This window comes from Euprymna scolopes, chromosome 41 (genome assembly GCF_053919585.1).
Source record: "Euprymna scolopes isolate OS-2025 chromosome 41, ASM5391958v1, whole genome shotgun sequence".
Taxonomy (NCBI): Eukaryota; Metazoa; Mollusca; class Cephalopoda; order Sepiida; family Sepiolidae; genus Euprymna; species Euprymna scolopes.
Window position 1 is genome coordinate 24,352,620 of NC_136522.1, and position 24,727 is coordinate 24,377,346.

Below are 24,727 nucleotides of genomic sequence, written 5' to 3' on the forward strand. Positions count from 1 at the left end.
CGTTGCTGCTGCTGCCTTTTCATTGTGGAAAAACTAGAACAAAATACGACACTAGTCTGTGATTTGTTCAACACTCGAAAAAATTTACATGACTGAAATAGAAATTAATTCCCTAAAAATATTTTGGTCACAAAATAATTATAGACAATCTTTCAATAATCAATCGCCTCCTATTCTCATGTACTCGAATCTCCAATAATCTGAGATGTGAAATAAGTTAAATATGAGAAGTCTAGCTCTCAAAAAGAGTGCACTTTGAACGGATGCAAAACTCTCCTTGATTTAACCCTTAAGAGTGCCTCATGCCAACAGCAACAAACCAATCCTTGTCCTAAAGAAGGAGGTAATACCTGGAAGGTTGATCCCTTGCAACCGAACAGGACCAGTGTTGAAATTTTTAATGGAGAAATAATTTTTATTTATTTTTTTATTTATACCCATTTAACATCTCATTTGGGTCAAGGAACGCATTCCTTGACCGGCAGGTCACTTCCATCATTATCATCATCAGCAGCATAGGTATAGTTCCCTTTCTAGCAGTCGGCTCCACTCCTACCCTCTGGAGGGAGGAGGAGGAGAGGCTTTTTGCCCGTTTTAGTCAGTTCGAACCTAGCCGGTCAAGAAGAAGGATGCTATTCGACTCCGTCAAAAAAGGATTCTTGACGTTAAATTCTACTTTTTTTTTTCTCTCCTCTTTTGGAGAAAGACGTTTGTTTAGAACTCTATTGGGTAGTACTAAACTGTTAACGTTATTTTATTCTCAGTCATTATAAGACAACTAGGTCTTACGACTGGAAGATTAATACCGGTTATTAAAGGACAAACGAGTCTTACAACTGGTAAATTATTCTCAAAGGATTAATGAAGGAAACAGCCGAGTGTTGTGGAGTTCTTTTCTAAGAAGAACAAAAATTAATTTTGCCGACGAGACGAGCAGAATATCGCCCCTAGAAAGAAAATCTCCTCTTTGAAAGATTTTTCAACCAAAGTTTCCTCCAGAAAGGAAATCTTCCATAATACGAGAATTTACTTCGTATTTGTACACATAAAGCCTACCAAAACGGCCTTATGGTCTTCTGTTTCTCTCTCCCCTTTGAATTAAAAAGCACATGAGCCTTCACAAAGGGAAAATACTTCTTTCTCCCATTTTAGGTCAAAGAAACTTTGTGATTCCTTTCGGAAAAGAAAAAAAAAAGGACATTTTGTCAAAGAAAGACTGAACATTTTGTTAAAAGGACTGAATTCAAAACAAGGATTGTTTTCCGTTTTTTATATGTCCTTTTCTTTCAGCCTTTCTTGCAAGTAAGGATTGACGTCTTTTTTTGTATTTGTTTTATATGTATTTTTAAATGTTTCCTTAAGGAGTTTTTAACCTCAGCCTTGGGAAATAAAGGCAATCGATAACTTTTTGTTTTAATAAATTTGGATCATTTTAAACACATTCGGGTTTGTATTTCTTTTGCTCATTTCCTCTAGTTACTCTTTTCCGAGAAATTTGCCATAAATGCTTCCCCCCCCCCTTTTTTTTTCCTTTGTTACCATGAAAAGAGGATTTTGGTGACGAACCCAAAATTCTGTTACCATATTTCAATTTAATATTAACCTGGCGGTTGAAAATTTAAGTACCTGAAGCGGAGTCTGACAAGAATGAACTGTTCCTATTTACTTGTCTCCCCACGAGTGCACAGTTAGACACAAGGTCGGTTTTTAATGCGGGTAAAATTCAGTTCCTCAAAAAGGGGCACTTTGGATATGAACAAAAATAAAAATTGTTTCAGTCATGAAGGATTCCTCCTCCACTGACCGAGGAGAGAAACGGTGACGTGTAATATTAGAACGGATACTACACTGTGATCTTGGCCCGAGGGCCAAGCTTTTATCAACATATTTTGTTGCATGAATTCAAACTTTTGGGCGTATTTTTCCCAGGGAACATATTTTGCCCGACACCGTTTTCTTTGCCGCTGCTGCTGTTGATAACTTATGAAAAATGGCGCCCGAAATGTTTCCTTGGATACCGTCGACGCTTCTGTTTTTCGTCTTGGTCGTTTTTTGTGGAGAAACTTCAGCGCAGAGTGCTAGCCAGGCTACGGGAAGCAGCATATATTCATCGACTACTCCGTCCATTGTTTCTTCAACTCCTAAGGAGAGCAGTACGCCCACAGTTCCACCGAAACCGTTGCCACGGAATACAGGTAAGAACAAGAAGGCCGATAGCAACCAGTGGGACAGAATGAGTTTCCACGGATTTTTCGTAGTTGTACCGATCTGACGTTGGCCGCATGGAAACCTTATTAGCGGATGAGAGGAGTAGTCATAAACAATCTTGGTGCTTGTATAGATTGACTAGCTTTTAAACCAACGCATTTCAGGTGAAAACATTATTACGTATTTTCGTGCCATGTGGAAATTAGTATAAATTCATAAATTTAAAAAAAAAAAAAAAAAATCACGAAAAATGGTCCAGCAGAAAAATAATTACAAGTAAAAATAGAAACATTTGTTCATTAAATCAAAGAAACAAAACTTTTATTACAAAAGTAAAAATAAATAAAAATAAAACAGTCGACAATAAAAATAAAGGTACTTTTTTTAAAGCGGAAAACACGTTTTTATAACAGCACGTTGAAGGTAGATCTTTGAATTTTTAAAATTTGTTTGCATTTTTAGAAACGCCACGGGGAGATAACTCAGTTTAAAGCGCCAACACTCCCTCCTCATCTTTATTACTAGCTTTTCTTCCTAAAAATCGAACCTTTTGCTCGGTATCATAACAAATTGGTTTTTTTTTCGCTGTAAAAACAAAAACAAAAACAAAAACTACTGCATGAAATTAATTGTAATTTTTTTTTTTTTTCGGAGAACTTCCATTCCATAATGGATACGTACAATTTAAACTGTTTTCGATATTTTCATTTTTTTTTTTTTTTAATGTCTTGATTAAACTGTACAAGTACCAGCACTTCTGCATAACAGTGACATTTATCGACCCCTGTTCTTCAAAATAGAAATGACATCTAGCAGCCATTATGTGAACTCAAATATAAACATATAACGCAAAAATATATAACGAAATAATACAAAAATATATAAAAATCGAAACATCTATTTTGTCTTTCTCTTTACCAGCCTTATGCAAACGTGATGCAAAGTTTTTTTGTTTTTTTTTTTCCAATTTACATATTTCTTCATGTTCGTGTTGTGCTTTAACACTAAATATCGACTATGGCTGGAGTACTGAATATTTTGGTTTCGATTCGAGCTGATGAGACTGAATTCATATTCGAGCTGACGAGACCGAATTCATTTTTATATATATCATTAATCTCATAGTGCCTTTGCTTTTGTAAAAGAAAATTCCTGGGCATTTCTATCAAATTTTGGAGCAATTTTCAATAAAATGTTTTTGGCACTTTCTGCATGACAGTGACATATTAGTAACAGAGACGAGTTATCGACCCCTGTTCTTCGAAATAGAAATGACATCTAGCAGCCATTATGTGAACGTCAAATATAAACAAGTGTTTACGATAACGCAAAAATATATAACGAAATAATACAAAAAATATGAAAATTAAAACATTTATTGAATAAAAAAATGTATCAAAATATCATTTTAATGTATTAATATAATTTCTTTTTAATGAGTGATTTAATCTATCAAAATATAATTTTAGTGTATTAATATAATTTATTTTCAATGAGTGATTTAATGTATCAAAATATAATTTTAGTGTATTAATATAATTTATTTTCAATGAGTGATTTAATGTATCAAAATATAATTTTAGTGTATTAATATAATTTATTTTCAATGAGTGATTTAATGTATCAAAATATAATTTTAGTGTATTAATATAATTTATTTTCAATGAGTGATTTAATGTATCAAAATATAATTTTAGTGTATTAATATAATTTATTTTCAATGAGTGATTTAATGTATCAAAATATAATTTTAATGTATTAATATAATTTATTTTCAATGAGTGAATTAATATATCAAAATATCATTTTAATGTATTAATATAATTTCTTTTTAATGAGTGATTTAATTTATCAAAATATGATTTTAATGTATTAATATAATTTCTTTTCAATGAGTAATTTAATATATCAAAATATCATTTTAGTTTGTCAAGGTCCCAAAATAGAATTTTTAAAATATTAAATGTTTATAAAGGTTTAAGAATAAGTTGTTTTTACAGAAAGATTGTTTTTATTTTCACAGTAAGATTGTATAAACATATATGAAAATTTAAAAACATGAAACATTTATAGAGATTTAAGAATAATTTTTTTTTGTGTGTGTGTGTGTGTAAACAAAGATAGTTTGTTTTTGTTTTTTGTCACAGTAAGATTGTATAAACATCAAAATATAATTTGTTTGTCAATGTAGCAAAATATAATTTTAATATAAAAGTTTTTATTTATTTATTTATAAAAAAATTTATAAAATTTTTTTGATAATATTGTTTTTCTTCAATGATTGACTTTCATTGAAACCTTTTTGGCATATAGTGTTTTTGCACAGTTACAAGGGATAGAGTTCCCTTATTTGTTCAAAAATCCCTTCCAAGGGATTGTCTTTGCACCAAACTTTTAAGAAAGGTACGAGTTATCGACCCCTGTTCGGCTGACACATGCCGTCTATCGTCCATTCTTGAAACTAAAATACACACATTCACCTCATGTCACTGTCATGCAGAAGTGCCTGTTTTTGTATTGACTTCTGTCCGCTCGGTATAATTTGGCAGTTTTCGTCATCTGCCAGGCGTTGCCGAGCAAGACTCGTGGAAAAACGGGATTTTAACTGCAGAAGTAGCAATTTTTTCAACTCAAGGTTTTCATCTGAGACCAGTACAGCCAGATCTAGGGTCGCCCATACTTCCATAATGCTAAAATAAAATTTATCGAATCTTATATGTTTTAATGTTGAAGAGTTGTGCTACCAATTCTGTATGGAAAACTGACTTATCTCTCTTGACTTAAATTTAGGGTTCGACAATTGTAACAACATAATTGTGGATGATGTTTTTGTTTTTTGGGGCTTTTTTTGTTAAAAATACATCCAGCACATCTACTGGATCATTCGGCGCTTATGTCAACAGTAACTCTGATCTAATTTCCCTGATTTGTCTCTTTAGCAACTATTTATTCCAACTCAAAACCAACTATTTTGGCAAGGTGTTGGGGACCATGATTTCTTGAACTGTATGTGAAAGCAACTACAGAATCAAAATTCGACTATCTATTCGGTGTAAGAATTTATTCGGTTGTCACTGTATAGTTCTACAATTAGTCAACTGTGTCGAAAAATTCCTTATCTTATGTTGCCGGGCATACTACTTGTGCTTGGTTGTTGGGTCCTATGTTTTGTTAAACCAATATATAAGAAACCTCTGAATGACATTTTCACTAAATATGCGTGGAGACTGTTTTGCAATTTCTTCAGGATCAGTTGCTTGTTCAATGGACATTCAAAAACAGAAAGATAATTTACTTTTGCGCTGCTAAGAAATACGTAAATTTTCAAGTCTTATAAAATTCTTTGCAGTTAATGAAAAAAACTAAAGAAATTTACATGCGGAATTTGAACCTACAGAACATGTCATACAAGAAAAAATATGCTATCAAGTTACTCACCACAGTAGAATTTTCACGGCCCATTGTTCTATCGTTGTTGCTAAGTGACGACATGGAAAAAATGGCTTTACCGATGATAGATGAATTAAAATAACGGTTTTGATTGTTGACTATCAGTAATTATCGGGGGTATTCTGAGACAAAACTTGACTAAGATCACTCTCAGAATTATATACTAAAGTTCTGTAAATTTTAAAAGAAATCTGTTCAGCTGTTTCAGAGTCTATAAGGAACGAACCCGCGCACACACACACACACAGACAAAGTTGTGTTTATATAATTGTAGAGATTTGCAGCCTAAATAAGATCTTCTCAGTATGGCTAGCCCACTCTGGCTTTTACAAGGAATGGTGCACCTTCTCTGAATAATGTTACTCCAAGCAAGTAATAGCATGAAGCTGGATACTTCACCAGACATGAGGAATTATTGTCCGGGAATTCAGTAAGACCAAGAGAAAGATATGTTATAACATACTAGCAGTTCAGCCCGGTTTTGCTCGGACCCTATGTACTGTTCATAACTTTATGTGCATATGTATATATATATTAAAAAGTTTTACTCGTGTTCAGGTAACCTACATATAAAATTTCAAGTGTTTAGACCCAAAATTGGTCGAGGAGTTTGGTAGAGTCTGCAAAGGTCAACTCTTTCAACTTTAACCTCTTGGCAATCAAATTTTAGCCCCAAAACTGATTAAAAAGCTTGGTGCATGTCTGAATACCGTTTATGTAAAATTTCAAATGTTTAGACCCAAAATTGGCTGAATAGTTTGCTAGAGACCTCAAAGGTAAAATCTTTTGAACTTTGACCCCTTGGAAGCCAAATTTTCGGCCAAAAACTGATTAAAAAGCTTTTCCAATCTCTGAAAACACTTTATGTCAAATGTTTAGATAAAAAATTGGCTGAGTTATTTGGAAGAAAGAGACCACAGAGGTCCAATTTTTTTTAACTTTGACCCCAATTTCGATCCCTTAACATTTATTGTTTTGGGATCAAATCAAATTAAAAAGTTTGATCCATGTCCAATTAACCTATATCTAAAATTTCAAGTGTTTAGACCCAAAATTGGTGGAGGAGTTTGGTAGTGTTTGAAAAGGTCAAATCGTTGAACTTTGACACCTTGACAGCCACATTTCTGGCCGAAAACCGATTAAAAAGATTTTCCCAAATCTCAATACCTCTTATGTCAAATCTCGAGTCTGTAGACTGAAAATTGACAGAGTAGTTTAGTAGGGAAATGTACACACACATGCACACGGACAGACAATTTCACTTTTATAAATATACTGACATTTCAGCCCAGCGTTGCCTGGGTGTTTGGAGGTGTATGTTGAGCAAAAAAAAAAAGGGGTCATTTTTTTTAACTTTGACCCCTATTATGACCCCTTAAGATTTATTGTTTTTGGCTCAAATCAAGTTATTAAGTTAGATCCATGTCCAAGGAACCTATATCTAAAGTTTCAATTGTTTATACCCAAAATTGGCGGAGGAGTTTGGTAGAGTTCTCAAAGGTCAAATCATTAAACTTTGACCCCTTAATAGCCAAATTTCTGGCCGAAAACAGATTACAAAGATTTTCCCTGTATATCAAATTTCGAGTCTGTAGACATTGACAGTTATTGTGTAGGGAAATGTATACACACAGACACATTCACTTTTATAGATATATAGATTTGCATTGTCAATTGGGGAGAGGAAAATTATATTCTCAACTTCTTTACGCAGTGTTTGAGAAGTAAAGAATTTAAATGGAATAATCGAATGTCTATGTATTTTATATAGAGTTCAAGTTTTAGTTCCTGGTTGGGGGATAATTGATTTCTGAAAACTTTGACTGAAGAAAAATGAAACAGATATAAAAAAATAAATATAAAACAATAGAATAACAAAATGTTTTGAAAATATGTTACATTCGTTTGCTCATTTTTTTTTTTCAGATATTGGTCCTTGTCCATGCGATTTGACAGTCAAAGGTTGCGATGTGAACTGTTGCTGTGATTCCGACTGTTCAGCTGCTGACCGCACTACATTCACGGAATGTATCACCTTTAATTCAATGTAAATAGTTTTTTTGTTTTTGTTCTGTACCTCAACCGTGTGTGTGTGTGAGGAGGAGGGCGTCAACCACTTTGTGCTGTTTATACCAGTTAATCTTTACGGCAATCATTCCAACAGTTTGGCCCATTTTTTTTTTTTTTAAATTTTTTTTTAGACGCTTACCTTGCTTCTGTCAGATTGAGATACCATTTTGTGCACTTAGAGTGGAACAATGTGTTATATCCCTGAAGAAGCATAATTTATCTATATATATCTATAAAAGTGAGAATGTGTGTGTGTGAGGACACTTCTCAACTTATATGGTCAATGAATTTTTGATCTACAGACTTGAAATTTGGTATATAGGGTATTCAGTTTTCATCCGGCAAGGGGTCAAAATTGAAAAATTGGTACTTAGTCATTGGATTTTTATCTGTTTGTCAACTGCTTCACAACTGGGAATCGTTCACATAATAGCCTCTTTATTTAAGAATGAGTAGGTTTGAAAACACTTTTTAAAGATCGTGTCCAGCTGGCCTAATGGTTATCGTACTTGACTCACTGTCTTTAGGTTTTGGTTTCGATCTAAGCTAGAGTATTTTTTTCTTTACTTACAAAAAGTGAATTGTTTAGAAAAAACATAATACTTGCATGCACATGTCTCAGTTTCTTTCTGTTTTTTATTCATTTTTTTAAAAGAATTTAACATTATGTTTAATACCAGGCAATGCTAGGTACATTTGCTAGTAAAAAAAAATAAGGTGAACACGTATGTGTCATAAGTTAAATTTTGAAGACGGTGCCAATGCAATTTGGTAAAAAAAAAACGTATCAGATACGTGACCAGGTAAACAGATCAAAATGAACGGATATTGAAGAATCAAATAATTTTCAGATATTAACAAAATGTGTCAAATGTTGGCAAATTTTGGACCGTTTCCGATAATCAATGGCGAGTGACATTGCCACACCAGTTGTGGCGCAATTTCTCATGGAAAAATTGTAAGCAAGAAGTTTTAGAGTTGATTTCTTCTTAAGAATAATTCTAGATACATTCCTTCACCTTATCAAGAACTCCCAAATGAGATGGATATTCACCAGCCCAAATATGACAACAGTACTCCATACATTTGTCTGATAGTGTTATATAAAGAGGTGGATCGGCACCAAAACAGTCATGTGTTGTATAGTGGGTGAGAGATATTGTTCTTATAACGGCACTTGTTATAAATGTATAAATTCTGTGTATTGTTTAGCCAGGGGATATGATATCGACGAATAAACTGAGTCATGTTGTATCAGAGTTATAACACGGGTATATATTTCAATTCATATTTACTTAATGGTATCAATTTTTATAAGAAGAATAATATATGTCTCATACCTTTTCTTTCTCCAAGAGTTCTATCTTCACTATTCAACTCCGTGATGAAACATGAACTGACCTACACCATAACCAATTGAGACCTCTGTTCTTCCTTCTTTTGTGAAACCACAGAACAACACTTTATATTTTTAAAATATAAATTTATTTCAGCTGTCTCCAATGGTCTTCACAAGGAGTCTGCATTTTGTGTCTACATGCTTGTTCTTCACAGCCTCGCTTCCTGGCTTGAAGCATGTCTTCACTTCCATGACCAAACTCAAACTCTTCGACTGACTAAACTTCCCGACCTCTTGACCTCAGTTCTGTTATGTCATCATTCAAAAAGCGCATGTATCTCAATGTGCAACCTTTCCACGTATGCCTGCCCAAAATCATTTTGTTTATTAACCTAGCTAATTTATGTAAAGATCGTCAACTAAAACCCATTGCTACACTTTATTCTATAAACAATAAATAACTTCCAATCTAAACTATTTTAACAATATCACTGAATAGATAGATAAATAGATAGACTGATAATAACTAATTAAACTTTTAACCACATCATTATCTAACAATAGTAGATTTGTAGACATTGTGTGAGAAAGTGCTTTTAGCAATAGAGAGAACAGACTTTACAAGAAGCAAAAAAATGGATCTAATTTATGCACTCAAAAAAGATTCGATACAAAAGACCAAGAAATTCATTTCTCCTCAAGAAAAGACACCTCACTTCTTGAAATTCTCAAGTCTCAAGACAAAATGAGACATGCCTATACTGAAAGATACAAACTGAGTTTTTACAGGATCAAACAAAACAAACCATTTCGTACTCCAATCCATAACTGAACTCAGATCAACTTCTAAATCAGCTGCATATTTCAATTGATCGCAGGGAGATGGGCAAGAAGAAACACTAAAATAGAGAGTGGTATCATCGGCGTAGATGTTATTCTTGCGAATAATATTCCAAAGATAATCATTCAAACTTCCCGGCTTAACATTCACAGGCAATATGAATTGGAACAAATATAATTTCTCATGGCAGCTTTTATAGTGAGACTGACAATTTTTTCATCCGATACAATATAACCAGGATCCAGTTGTTTTAACATTGCATTGTCAATGGCATCTCGCAGCCTTACAAGAGTAAGTCAGATATGTATGTTGTCACTCACATACAAAGGGATTCATACAATTGCCTGAAGATTATCCATATGGCGGATATACAATATCTTAGAGTTGATTTTATTCCAAATTTTTGTTGTCATAAAATCTTACCACAAGAACAATCTTGTTATAGGGCTTTGTTATAAATAAAACAAAGTACAATATTATCTTTTCTGTTAATTAATCTCCTGCACAAACAGAGACTTCATGGTATTGTAAAAACTCTAATACAAAATAAATAATTGTTTCCTTGTAAAATTTTATGAGCGATGTTAGATCTTGGTGTAGGTCCTTGTTTTTAATTGCATTACTGGACGGATAGATACCAAATATTTATCCTTACATTCCATAAGCAATGTTTCTGATAAAGGGGGAAGAATTGCTGTTTCTGAATTGGAATTTGTCCATCTAACATTTCCTATTGGCTGTTTTTTTACCTTGAAGTAGTATGATTTTTTTTTTTAGCTTCTTACATCAAGTGACTTCATGCTTTATCTAGAGTGATTTTCATGAAAGAAAAAGATCTGCTATGTTTGTTCATGTTTTTGCATTGTCTTTTTTTTTTTTTTCAGCGTTGACGATCGCTTATGCTTCCAAGAAAACATCTTCTTTGCTGTGAATTCCAAACTGGTGTCAAATAAGTCTTCAAATGGAATCTTCTGTATTTATTACGACAATTGTAAGTGTTATGCTTGATGAAGATTATTTATTTTTATTATTTGGATTCTTTGGACTACTGTTCTCATCTTGAGCGTTATCTTCATGTTTCCATCAATGCAACCTCGATGGTGGATAGAGTACTTTGTAAAAGTTATACTTCTAAAGGTTGAAGTTTCAATCCTCAGTGCAGGCGACACTAAAAGTACAATTTATGAATGATTTAAGATTTCTATACAGTCCTAGCTGATGGAACAAGAACATGCTATCCCTATGGATTAAATAAAGGATTCCATTTGAAATTCTGTGCTAATTCAATAGATTCTCGCGTTCGACAAGATACAATTAAAAAGGTCAGAGGTTACATCAATCAAAAGTATGAAAACAGCACTCAACATGAGAACAATAGATCGAATAATAATAATAACTAGAGAAACCTGTGGAAATTCCACAGCGGATTCTTTCATATTTAATATATTGATGTTGGCTTCTCTAGATGTTCAGGGTAAATCGAGGTGCACTGATATTATTGTAGCTCTTTTGTTAAAACTGCAACTGTATTTATCTAAGTTAGCAAAAACGCCTGGCGTAAAATACGCTTAAATATTATATTTTCCTTCATGCGGATTTTGTATATATTATTATAGTCAATTTTTGATTGATTCTTATATATTATAAAGTTGTGATTACAAAAATAAAAAAAATATATATGCATATGACTAGGGTACATCAGCTTGAATCGAAACTGAAACCAAAACTGAGGTCCTTCAGTTATAATCGAAACCAAAACCAAAACTTATAAAGAACGCTTGGTAAAATTATTCATAAAAACTTGGATGACTGAGTGCCGAAACTTATGAAGAATTCTTGCTAAAATTATTTATTACAAGAAATGGAAGGGCATAACAATTAAATGTCAGTTACTCGGAAGAAAACAGGTGTAAACATGACACACAATAACACAAACGCTATCGTATTAATATATAGATAATAACAATAATGATAATAATAAAATGGTAATAATAATAATAATAATAATAAGATAATGATAATAATAATTATAATAATAGTAAGATAATGATAATAATAATTATAATAATAGTAATACCCAACTAAACAGAGATGAGGGCACTAAGGGAACAAGACGCTTATAAATACCTGGGAGTTCTGTAAGCAGACACCATCAAAGCCACAGAAATGAAAAAGAAGATTGGAAAGGAATACCTCAGGAGAACAAGAAAACTTCTGGAAACTAAATTCTATAGCAGAAACCTAATAAAAAGTATAAATATATGGGCAGTATCATTAGTAAGATACTCTGGAACGTTCATAGGGTGGACCAAAGTAGAACTGAGACAACTCAAACAGAAAACCCGGAAACTCATGACCATGCACAATGCACTATACCCGAAGGACGATGTTGACCAACTCTACATGAAAAGGAAAGACAGCAGGAGGAGACTGGTATGCATAGAAGACTGTGTGAATAACATAAAAAAAACTAGAAAATTACATAATGCAAAACACTGAAAGGATAATTATGGCAGCAAGAGACACTTAAAAAATCAATACAACAGAAAACAGAGAGAGAAAGGATAGACAAGAAAAGAAAACATGGGAAGAGAAACAACTGCATTGAAGATTCATAAGGATGGCAAAAGATGAGAATAACGAAAACATATGGACATGGATGAGAAAAGGACACATAAACAGAGAAACTGAGTCCCTAATAATGGTAGCATAAGATAACTCAATAAGAACCAACCACATCAAAGCAAAGATCAACAAAACACAAGAAAACAGCAAATGCAGACTCTGTGGACAAAGAGACGAAATGATAAACCATATAGTAAGGAAATGTAGCAAACTAGCCCAAAAGGAATATAAGAACAGGCACAACCAAGTGGGAAGAGCAGTACACTGGGAATTGTGCAAACAACTGCATCTCTAACGCGCAGACAAATGGTACAAACATAAGCCAGCAGCAGTAACTGAAAACGAGAATCACAAAATCCTACGGGACATGGACATACAAACGGATAAACCCATCCAAGCAAGAAGACTGGATGTCATAATAATTAACAAGAAAGAAAAGTCATAGACTTTGCTGTTCCAGCTGACTACAGGATAAATATCAAAGAAAAAGAAGAAACAGAACAAATACACAGGGCCAGAGAACTGAAAGGGATATGGATGATAAAAAAAAAATCAAGATAATACTTATAATAGTAGGAAGAATTCCAAAAAACTTTGAAAAAAGAATGGGAGAAATTGGAATCAGAGGAATGACTGGAAAAATACAATGAATAACAATAATGAAAACAGCTGAAATATTAAGGAAAACCCTGGAATGCGGAGACTAATACACATAAGCCACACGCACAGACCAGACAAACTGCTGCAGAGACAGAACATGAAGCGTTGCATGAAACCAAGTTTTCTATCACTCCCCCATTCCCTCCCATCACCCAATCACCCCCCCCCCTCACAAAAGAATGATGCCAAATAGCCGAGAAGGATCAAGATGATGGAAAGACCGAGGAAAGAGCACTGATCAGACCTCTGCTGGACAAGTGTGAAGAGAACTGGGACCTTGGAGAGGCTTACTGCCACTCAAATTCCAGTGGAGACCAATGGGCGCTGCTAGCGAGAGATCGATGAATGATGTTTCTGATAAAGGAGGAAGAATTGCTGTTTCCTAGTTTGAGAATTTATCTAATACATATTGTTGGCAAGTTTCATCTACGGCCAGTATTCAGCCTTTGTGTGCCAGTCTGCCCAACAGGTGGCGCCCTCCTTGATGCACAGGTACTTTCTGCAGTGACTATACCAGAATCTTGTCTTCACCTTCTTTTGATGGTTGTTTTTGTAAGATACTCCAGGGTGCTGTCTGTTGTATCTCAGGTGTTTCTCCATGCACACAGCACAGATGTAGTCGGATGAGGTGCCGCGATTGGGTAGCTATTTTTAGGTCCCTGATAACACAAAACACGTGGTCGGAAAAATACCGGTTTAGCGGTAACTCAGTATATAGCATTTTCGGAAATTATTGGTATATATGTAACTCGATCTGGTTAAATACATAAGCCAAACTATTTTTTTCATTTTTTTCTTCCATTATTCACAATTTTACTCATCACGTGACTCTTCTCTTACTAAATTTCTGCTTATTACTCTCACCCACTCTTTGTTTATACAATGTCGGTTATAATCAGCTAATGGACTTCTTAATTTCTGGCGTAGCTACCTCTTTGGTGAAACTGGATTACCTTCCTATACTAAACTGACTTTATTTTACCAGCTAAAGACTAAATTAAATTTGTTCCACATGTCCAAATCCCCTATCTCAAGTCTGTAGACCAAAAATTGACAGAAGAGTTTGATAGAGACAGACAAGGTCATTTTTATATGTATGTATGCATATATATATATATGTATGTTAGATCTATACTGTATGTAGTTGATAGTGATTTACGTTAGTTTATTAGGACATTATTAGGGAAGTGTATTCATTCCTACTCCTGCACTGAAATTATTAGACAAGGAAAAAATGGCAAATTTGAACAAAAATGAATTATTTTCTTTGAAACACAAGAGAGTGAATGGCTTCCCTATAAAAAGCATACTAAATAAAAAAACAGAAACTGAACCAGAAAATGAAGTACGAGAGAAAAAAATTTAAAAATTGATCTTGAAACCTTGTGTAAGGTAAGAGCATCTTTCAAAAAAAGTAAAATAAATAAATAAAATAATTATTGTATTTTGTGAAGCAAAAATAAAAATACCCTCCCCCGTTTTATTGTACGGTCAAAGGGAGATAACTCATAAGCTTGGCATAAAGTTTATTGCATATAAAAAAACAGATTTACTTTTTTTATACAAAAAAGTCTTCATGTGATGGGGTGGGAGATAGAAAGATGGACATAATGAAACAAATATTTCAATCAAATATACATTTTTTATATACAAAACAATTTATAAATGAAATTAAGCCAAGGTCAAGATGAGATATGATCCGGTTTGATCATATAAGATGCTTCCTTCCAGACATTACCTCCTTCAATAGGACGTCTGAGACACTCCTTCTGATGAATGCCAAGAGTTCGTACACCATTATTTTCGCCCTCTTTTAAAGTGCATCTTTGGTGAAACTGGATTACTTCCCTTATTAAACTGACTTTATTTTTGTGTTGTATTGCAATAATAAAGGAATTCTTGTCATTTAATAAAGATGATTATCTTTATGTGAGCCTGCACATCCACATGAAGAAAAAATACTTGATATAAAATATTTAAAACATAGACATAAAAGTTTATGTTTAATTTATTTTTGAAGAGAGCGTTTAAGCTGACAAATTAAACTTTGCTCCTGACTAGTCAATTTTCATTTGTCATTGTTGTACCATGTTATTGGAAATATAACATATTTCACTACAATTACAAAAATTAGTCTTGCCCAGACGACTGTTAATAAAAATGTTTTTAATTAAGTACCTGAAAATAAAATTCATTAATAACTCATTTTAATTGAATAGTTGTCTACGTTACGACTAAAATTTTATTTCTTTTACTGTATAAATTTTTAAAATGTGCAAACAAATAAAAATTAAAAATTAAAATGATGTTAATTTAAAATATCTGCCAGTGTTTGGTTTCATCAATTAGTTATAGTCAGCTAACGTGCTTTCTAACCCGACGGCGTTTCTAACTACCGGAAGCGATGAAAAGGCAAATCAGTTCCTTTTTTATTGTAAATTGATTTATTGAACCAGTGTGTCAACGCGATTATGCTGAACTCATCAGATCATCAAAGTTAAGCAACGTTGAGCCTGGCTAATACCAGATGGGTGACCATTTGGGAATTCTAGGCGCTGTATATGCTCTCACTTATCTCAGCATTTGTTTCCAGTCATCCTGAACATCCACTTTACTTGCCATCTACTCAGGAGAGGTGTGGTTGTAGTTTGCGCACCTCCTGCCACAAATATTTCACATGCAGGCACCCCTACGTGGATGTCCATAGTTTGTCAAAGACTGAAGGAGCCTAATTTATTGAAATAAAATATAAAAAAAGAAAATGATTGAAAAGTATGCTATAAAAATAAAAATTGTACAATAAAAATTTAAATTGTACAATAAAAATTAAAATTAGACAATAAAAATTAAAATTATACGGATAAAAATAATACCATTAGTCTTATAATTTTCACTTTTAATAACAAAATTAGAAAAAAAAGTTTTTATTTTATTTGAAATGTTATAAGAAATATGTTTATGAAATTATAAAAATTGTTTTTTTAATTATATAAATATAAATAAACACTAATTGTGTTATTTTTATCTATGTAATTTTGTTAATTTTTTTTTTATTTAATTCATGAGAGTAGCATGCGTGCTGATGGTCAGTACGAGGTAGAAGTTTTAAGTATGTTATTAACACCTGCACTAAGCATTAAACCTTCAACCTCTAGAAGAGTGTCACTTAGAACTGAATTTTACAAGTACTTTATCCTGTTATAATCAGTTAACGTATTTCCTAACTTCCAGCATAGTGGTATCGGAATTGGTGACAAGGCAAATCAGTTCCTTCACTTTTATTGTTCTTCAATATTTCTACTGTGAAGTATACAATAAAAATTAACAAAATTATAATATAAAAATTAACAAAATTATAATATAAAAATTAACAAAATTATAATATAAAAATTAACAAAATTATAATATAAAAATTAACAAAATTATGATATAAAAATTAACAAAATTATGATATAAAAATTAACAAAATTATGATATAAAAATTAACAAAATTATGATATAAAAATTAACAAAATTATGATATAAAAATTAACAAAATTATGATATAAAAATTAACAAAATTATGATATAAAAATTAACAAAATTATAATATAAAAATTAACAAAATTATAATATAAAAATTAACAAAATTATAATATAAAAATTAACAAAATTATAATATAAAAATTAACAAAAGTATACAGGTAAAAATAACAATTAATCTTGCAATTTGCACTTTTAATAATAAAATTTAAAAAATAAGTTTTTATTTTATTTGCAATTTTATAAGAAATATGTTTTGTGAAGTTATAAAAATAAGCTTTTTACTTAATTTTAAAAGTAAAAGTTTTTTATTTAAATTTATATAATAAATTATGAATTTATTTATATAATAAGTTTATGGAAGTATAAAAATAAAGTTACTGAAATCAAAATTATAAAATTCCAAACATAAAAACATAATATTCCCAGAATAATTTACCTTTATATATTGTACCTACTTTAAATTATTTTTTAACATATTAGCCTATTCTTTCATTCTCATTTGTCATCTCTGGTTCGATTAGCGGAGACCGTATCCATTCGGCTACCATTAGCCGCGTGAAATAGCGTTGAATTTTAAACATTTTAAATGTTCATTACGTCAGTCAGAGAGTGATCTAATCGTTATACGATGATCTATGCATAAGAGCTAAATTGACCGACTTTAATTCAACTGAAAGTGCTCAACGATAAGAAATGAATTTCTTAAAAGGGCTGTCATAATTATTTTTTTTACTATAATAATTAAATACCTACAGAAACTAGTGTTTCATCCTTTTGGGATTCTTCAGTGCAGGGTGTCACGATTAACACCAGCCGAACGATTCGAACCCTGCACCACGAGACATCTCTGGCTCGATTAGCGGAGACCGTATCCATTCGGCTACCATTAACCACGTGAAATAGCGTTGAATTTTAAACATTTTAAATGTTCATTACGTCAGTCAGAGAGTGATCTAATCGTTATACGATGATCTATGCATAAGAGCTAAATTGACCGACTTTAATTCAACTGAAAGTGCTCAACGATAAGAAATGAATTTCTTAAAGGGGCTGTCATAATTATTTTTTTGCTATAATAATTAAATACCTACAAACACTAGTGTTTCATCCTTTTGGGATTCTTCAGTGCAGGGTGTCACGATCAACGCCAGCCGAATGATTCGAACCCCGCACCACAAGACATCTCTGGCTCGATTAGCGATTTTATATATATATATATATATATATATATATATATATATATATACTAGCAAAAGTACCCGTCATTGACTGGGTTCAAAAACAGCCCACAGGTAATGGACTTTGATTTATTAAAGTATGATAGGTTATGAAAAGGAAGGGTTGTAAAGAGATAGCTTCGAATTCAGGGGTATCAAAACCAAAGCAAAATATGATGAAAATAAAAATACAATAGATAAACCCCATAATTTATTATATCATACCTGTTCACACTGAAACACTTATCACAATATTCTGTGGATCTATATTAAAAAACCTTATTAAACTTTGTGACATATTTCCATTCTCTGAAGGTCAGGTGCGAACGAACACCCCATAATTTTATTATACCATATTTCTTCAAACTGAAACATAATTATCAAAGTATGCTGACGCAGATAGATATGAAAAGTCTTTATTAAAGTTTGTGCCTAGGTCCATTCTATGGAGGCCAGGTGCAAACGCAGACCCCACAATTTTATTATACCATCCCTATTTAAGTTAAAACATACTTATCAAAATATTATTATGTACGTCTATATCAAAAACACTTGTAAACGTTTTTTTTTAATTATTTGTCTCTCATACTTTGTGGACCAGGTGCGAATGCAGACCCCACAATTTTAAGGAACCACCGTTCTGCAGGATCAAACCTACTCATTCGTGTGTCTCGATACATCTTCTATCATTATATGTAATCAGTTTTTTAAAATAGTCAACCATATAGGAGCCTATTCGTGACCACACACACACACATTCAGCTTTATATTACTTTATATTATATAAATCTTCCCCACACTAGGAACCGATCCTGGGTCTGACCATACCCACATGGGGAGACAAATAAATAGAAACATTAAAAAATCCCCTATACATATTTTAAATACACCCCTCTTTCTAAACAAACATAATATAAGGAATACCCGAAAAGACTAAAACAAAAAATCACAATACTAAAATCCAAGAATCCAAAAAATAAATATCAAAATAGAATGAAAGCACCCCTATCCTTATTTCAGAAGAGCTGGTCCCCCCCCCCTTCACACATACACATTAGTAACGACCTCGGATCACAGTCACCTTCCTAAGGAAGCAAATAACCTCATAATACTATAAAACAGTATACACATTCTCAAACCAATAAAAGAAAACACACACGCGCGCGCACGCACACACACACACACACACACACCTTACCCTACCCTACCCTAAAGGAAAAGAAAAAAACACTAGCAGAAAGAGAGAGTGACTACAGCCCAATAAAAGAGTAATAAAAATTGAACATGCCAATGAATAATAAACACTTACAAGCCTCCACCCCTTGGAAACACTTCAAATAAACTATGAAAATGCCATTTTTACATCTCCAGCTCATTTGAAAATAATTTCTGATGAGGACGCTTCACAGAACGTCTGAAACGCGTAAAAACGATTTCAATGATTTAAAAACATTATTACAATGATCCAAACATAATTCTCAATGAAAAACCAAGACACGGAATAATAAAATAATGTTAAAAAATACACATTGTTGGTGACTACCCCCTTATTTAAATATATATATATATATATATATATATATATATATATATATGTACATACAAGTGAGATTGTCTGTGTGTGTACATTTCCTACCAAAGTACTTTGTCAATTTTCAGTCTACAGACTCGAGATTTGACATAAAGGGTATTAAAATTTAGGAAAAACTTTTGGAACAGTTTTTGACCAGAAATTTGGCTGTCAAGGTGTCAAAGTTCAACAATTTGACTCTTGAAAACTCTATCAAACTCCTGAAATTTTAGATGTAGGTTACTTGGACATAGATTAAACTTTTTGATTTGATTTGAGCCCAAAACAATAAATGATAAGGAGTCAAAATTTAAATAAAATTTGACCCCTCAGCCAATTTTTATTGTAAACATTTGAAATTTGTATTCAGACATAGGGCAAGCTTTTTAATCAGTTTTTGGCCAAAAATTTGACTGCCAAGGAGTCAAAGTTAAAAAGATTTGACCTTTGCAGTCTCTAGCAAACTATTGAGCCAATTTTGGGTCTAAATATTTGAAATTTTACATAAAGGATATTCAGACATGCAGCAAGCTTTTTAGTATATATATATATATATATATATATATATATATATACACATATGCACATAAACGAAAATTTAGCTGCCAAGACGTCAACGTTGAAAGAGTTGACCTTTGCAGACTCTATCAAACTCCTCCGCCAATTTTGGGTGTAAACACCTGTAAATTTTAGATGTAGGTTACCTGGACATGAGTCAAATGTTTTTGTATATATATATATACATATGCACATAAAGTTATAAACAGCACATAGGAACCGAGCAAAGCCGAGCTGAACTGCTAGTATATATATATATATATATATATATATATATATATATATATATATATATATATATATATAAATTCTGCTTTTATATATAGTTTTATATGTATCTCTGTATTTCTTATCTACTCTTTCCTCTATCCTCCTTTTTATTTATTTTTTGCCTTTTTCTTTTTTGTCCTTTTTTTGCTCTTTTCTATTTTTTTTTAATGATCGCCATTATCAATTTTGGTTTTAGTTTCAATGGTAGCTGATGATACTCAAATCATGTTTTTTTTTTACTTTTGACATCATGGCTATATATTGGGTACAATATATATATATATATATATATATATATATATATATATATATATATATATATATATATATATGTGTGTGTGTGTGTGTGATTGACTATAATAATAAATATGAAACTTGCATGAATTAAAATATGATATTTAAGCATATTTTACGACTGGGCAATGCCAGGCGCCACTGCAAGTATATAAATGAAAGTTATCATTGAAACATTTGCATGATGATGCAATTAAAAACATATGTTCTTGCATCATCTTTGCTTTCTATGGCAACTGACCTACTTGTATGGCATGATAACTATGCTAGCTTTCAATGGCAACTGACTGATAAGAACTGATATTTACAAACTCAAAGCCGCTAACTGCTACGATAATGAATATGCATCCATTCTTTTTTCTTCATAAATAGTCTGATAACTGAAACACTCTTCCCAATATCACAGTGTAGTATCTGTTCTGATGCTACAATTCATATTTTCTGTCCTAAGTCAGTGGAAGACAAATCCTTCATGGCTGAGATAATTTTTATTTTTGTTCCAATCCAGAGTGCCCCTTTTTGGGGAGGTGGATTTTCCCTACATTAAAAACCGACCTTATATCTAACTCTGCCCTCATGGGGAGGCAAGTAAATAGGAACTGAAACACTCATGTTTAATAATCAATAGTAAAAAATAGTGCATGCTATTTAAATTTGATTTTAAAGTTATCCAATATCTGTTTGGATTCTGATTATGTGACATAACATCCACATTTCTTATGAATTTTGTATTATTTCGATTCTTTGAACTGCTGTTTTCATCTTGAGTGTTATTTTCAGAACATTTCAGTCTCCGACCTTCTTCAGGTGTATCTTGTTGAATTTGGGAATGTTTCTATTGAAATTAGAAATTTGGACAGAATTTCGCAATGATCTATGACAGTGGTTAGAGCATTTGAAAAAATCAGCTGTAAAAGTGATATTCTCCTGAAGGTTAAAGATTCAATTCTCAGTGTCGGTGTTCAAAAAAATACAATTGCGAATTATTTAATCAGTCATGGCTGATGGAACGAGAACATACTACTCTTATAAAGTAAATAAAGGGTTCTGTTCAAAATTCCGCCCAAATTCCTGAATTCGACAAGATACACCTTCCAGATACACCTTCATTCCAGAGTTCGACGAGATACACCTTCCAGATACACCTTCATTCCAGAGTTCGACAAGATACACCTTCCAGATACACCTTCATTCCAGAGTTCGACGAGATACACCTTCCAGATACACCTTCATTCCAGAGTTCGACAAGATACACCTTCCAGATACACCTTCATTCCAGAGTTCGACGAGATACACCTTCCAGATACACCTTCATTCCAGAGTTCGACAAGATACACCTTCCAGATACACCTTCATTCCAGAGTTCGACGAGATACACCTTCCAGATACACCTTCATTCCAGAGTTCGACAAGATACACCTTCCAGATACACCTTCATTCTAGAGTTCGACAAGATACACCTTCCAGATACACCTTCATTCCAGAGTTCGACGAGATACACCTTCCAGATACACCTTCATTCCAGAGTTCGACAAGATACACCTTCCAGATACACCTTCATTCCAGAGTTCGACAAGATACACCTTCCAGATACACCTTCATTCCAGAGTTCGACAAGATACACCTTCCAGACACACCTTCATTCCAGAGTTCGACGAGATACACCTTCCAGATACACCTTCATTCCAGAGTTCGACAAGATACACCTTCCAGATACACCTTCATTCCAGAGTTCGACAAGATACACCTGAAGATAGCTGGAGGTTACATCGATCAAAACGTTGTGAAAATGGCACTTAAGATGAACAAGTTGTCCGAATCATTGAAATAATACAAATAACCAATCCTCATCTCAAAAATTCAAAAACATCTTATGAGTTTGTTATGTTATATTTAGTCTTGGCACCATTAATTGGAATCATCGATACTTTAGTTTAATGTGTTGATTTTACTGATGAGTGATCAGTAAAGCAAATAAATGTTTTCATACATGCATGTGAGGGAATGTTTACACGTCTTTTTATTCTATACATAATCGCTTCTTTTTATCTTTGCCGCATTTCATGTTTGGCCATGATTATCTCATGGTTGTTGGTCGCCTCATCTGTTTAGCTTAGACAAATAAAGATTCTCATGTATAAAAGACAAGGGAGATGTTCGCTGAGTTTCTTGAAGTTTTTTAAATTTTTTTTTAAGAGAATGGACTTAGGAGAGAGAAACTAAATAACAAATAATTATTGGTTCTCCAACAAAAGGAGGGTGGACCCGTAAATCCACCCTTGTCCGTTCGTCCGTTCGCCTTTTTCTCAATAACTACACCTTGGAATTCTTTTGAAATTTTGCACAAGCATTAAACATGATCTGAGTAAAAAAAGTAACAGAACGGATTTGGGGGGAAAACTCCAATTGCCCCCTCCCCCCCCCCATCCTTTCGGGTTAAAATGGCTAAAATTGACACTTTTGTTTTTATGGAAATCTGCTTCAGACAAGGCATAGAGCCACTTGATGTAAAGAGCTAAATAAAAAAAAAAACGAGTCTAAGCAACAATAAAGTTTTGAGGGACACATTCTGAGCCCGAAAACAGCAATTCTTCCACTTTTGTTGAAAACATTGCTCATGGAATATGGGGACTAAAGGATCAAATAAGAGAAGCAAGAGTCACGAGGCGAAAGTAAACCAATTTAGTTTTCAAACTTGAGAAATGAGAGATGCAGACAGACAGAGTCATCAGTAACATTCGCTGAGATTATCAGTTTGCTACATCATTTTGTTGTGTCTCGAAGAACTACCCAGAGTGACCTGTTGAAAATCTTAGTTATATCTTGCTCGAAAATATGACTCATTCCTCATATCCTCATATCGTTTAACTATGTTTTGTCTACGGCACTTGACTTTTGCCCTCTGCTTCAACTTTACATCACCCGTCTTTAGGTATAATTTTGTTTGCAGATGAAGTCATTTTGACATGCAGTAAATGTGACCCATGCCAAAATTGATACTAATCTATAATATGTAGCACTAATTTACAATTCCTAAACAATTTTTTTTTTTTTTTTTTGCTTATTGCTTAATTTTCTATTGCTGATAGGAATGATAAAATGATAAATATTAATTTTAAATCATCATCATTATCATCATCATCATCAGGACAGGCTCCTTGCCCGGACCAATGTAACTCTCCCTCTCCAGAGTTTCCCGTCTTTCTGGATATGACCTTAAACTATATCCAGTGGTGAGGCCCCAGCTTGCGGGCTTTGGGGAGTGTGGAGCCACCCTTTAATTGCCATTGCTCCCAGGTCCACTCTGACCCGGAGTAGTAGTACCTGTTAGGGTCCCAACTATGGGTTAAATAGAAACCGACTTGAAAACAACAAATATATTCTATTAAAAAAATTTTTCTTCAAAATAACTGGATTCGGCATTAAATAACCTGAAAAGGGTTGATATGTCGTAAAACAAAAACAACCAACCAATCCATCAGTTGCCTCAGATCTTCGGGTTCACAGTTGGTGTCGTGTGCTATTTGCTGAATGTACGTGGATCTAGGTCGTCCTTTGCTTGCGCATCAGTGTCGTGGAGTCCATAGCAATATATCACTCACCAATTCATACTTAAAAGTATGTGCTGCATTGGATGGGCTGCGTTCAATATGGACTTCAGGGCTAACTAACAAACTGAAAAGCAGTTTTTCAGGGCAGTGGTAGAGTCTGTCCTTGTTTATAGTGCTACAACCTGGACACTCACCAAAAGATTGGAAAGAAAACTAGACGGCACATACACCCATATGCTACGAACAGTATTAAATATATCTTGGCAAAATCATCCCACGAAGCAGCAACTTTATGGCGCCCTACCTGCCATATCTAATACCATCAGGGAAAGATGCCTACGATTTGCCGGTCACTGTCTGAGGAGCAAGCATGAGTTTAAACTAACAGTAAAACTAAAATTTATACATCATAATGAATTTAGTGAAAAAAGCTTTTGAAAAAATTGTACGAGTAAAAATGGATTAAGTTGATAAATTGGAAAAAAAATGTCACAAGTGAAAAAAGAAGTTTGTTGAATAAAAAAAAAAATTATATGGATCAATTAGGGG

General features: G+C 33.0%; 1 protein-coding gene across 1 annotated transcript in view; it reads left to right on the forward strand.

Annotated features, from left to right (window-relative positions):
* The first annotated feature begins 1,957 nt into the window (after window positions 1-1,957).
* Window positions 1,958-24,727, forward strand: part of LOC145266429 (tectonic-3-like) — a 63,774-nt gene continuing 41,004 nt past the window's right edge. Inside the window, exons 1-3 of the mRNA XM_080122099.1 lie at window positions 1,958-2,195; window positions 7,585-7,705; window positions 10,793-10,899. Coding sequence (XP_079978225.1) covers window positions 1,991-2,195; window positions 7,585-7,705; window positions 10,793-10,899 — 433 coding nt within the window. The 5' untranslated portion in view covers window positions 1,958-1,990. The remainder of the gene's footprint in view (window positions 2,196-7,584; window positions 7,706-10,792; window positions 10,900-24,727) is intronic.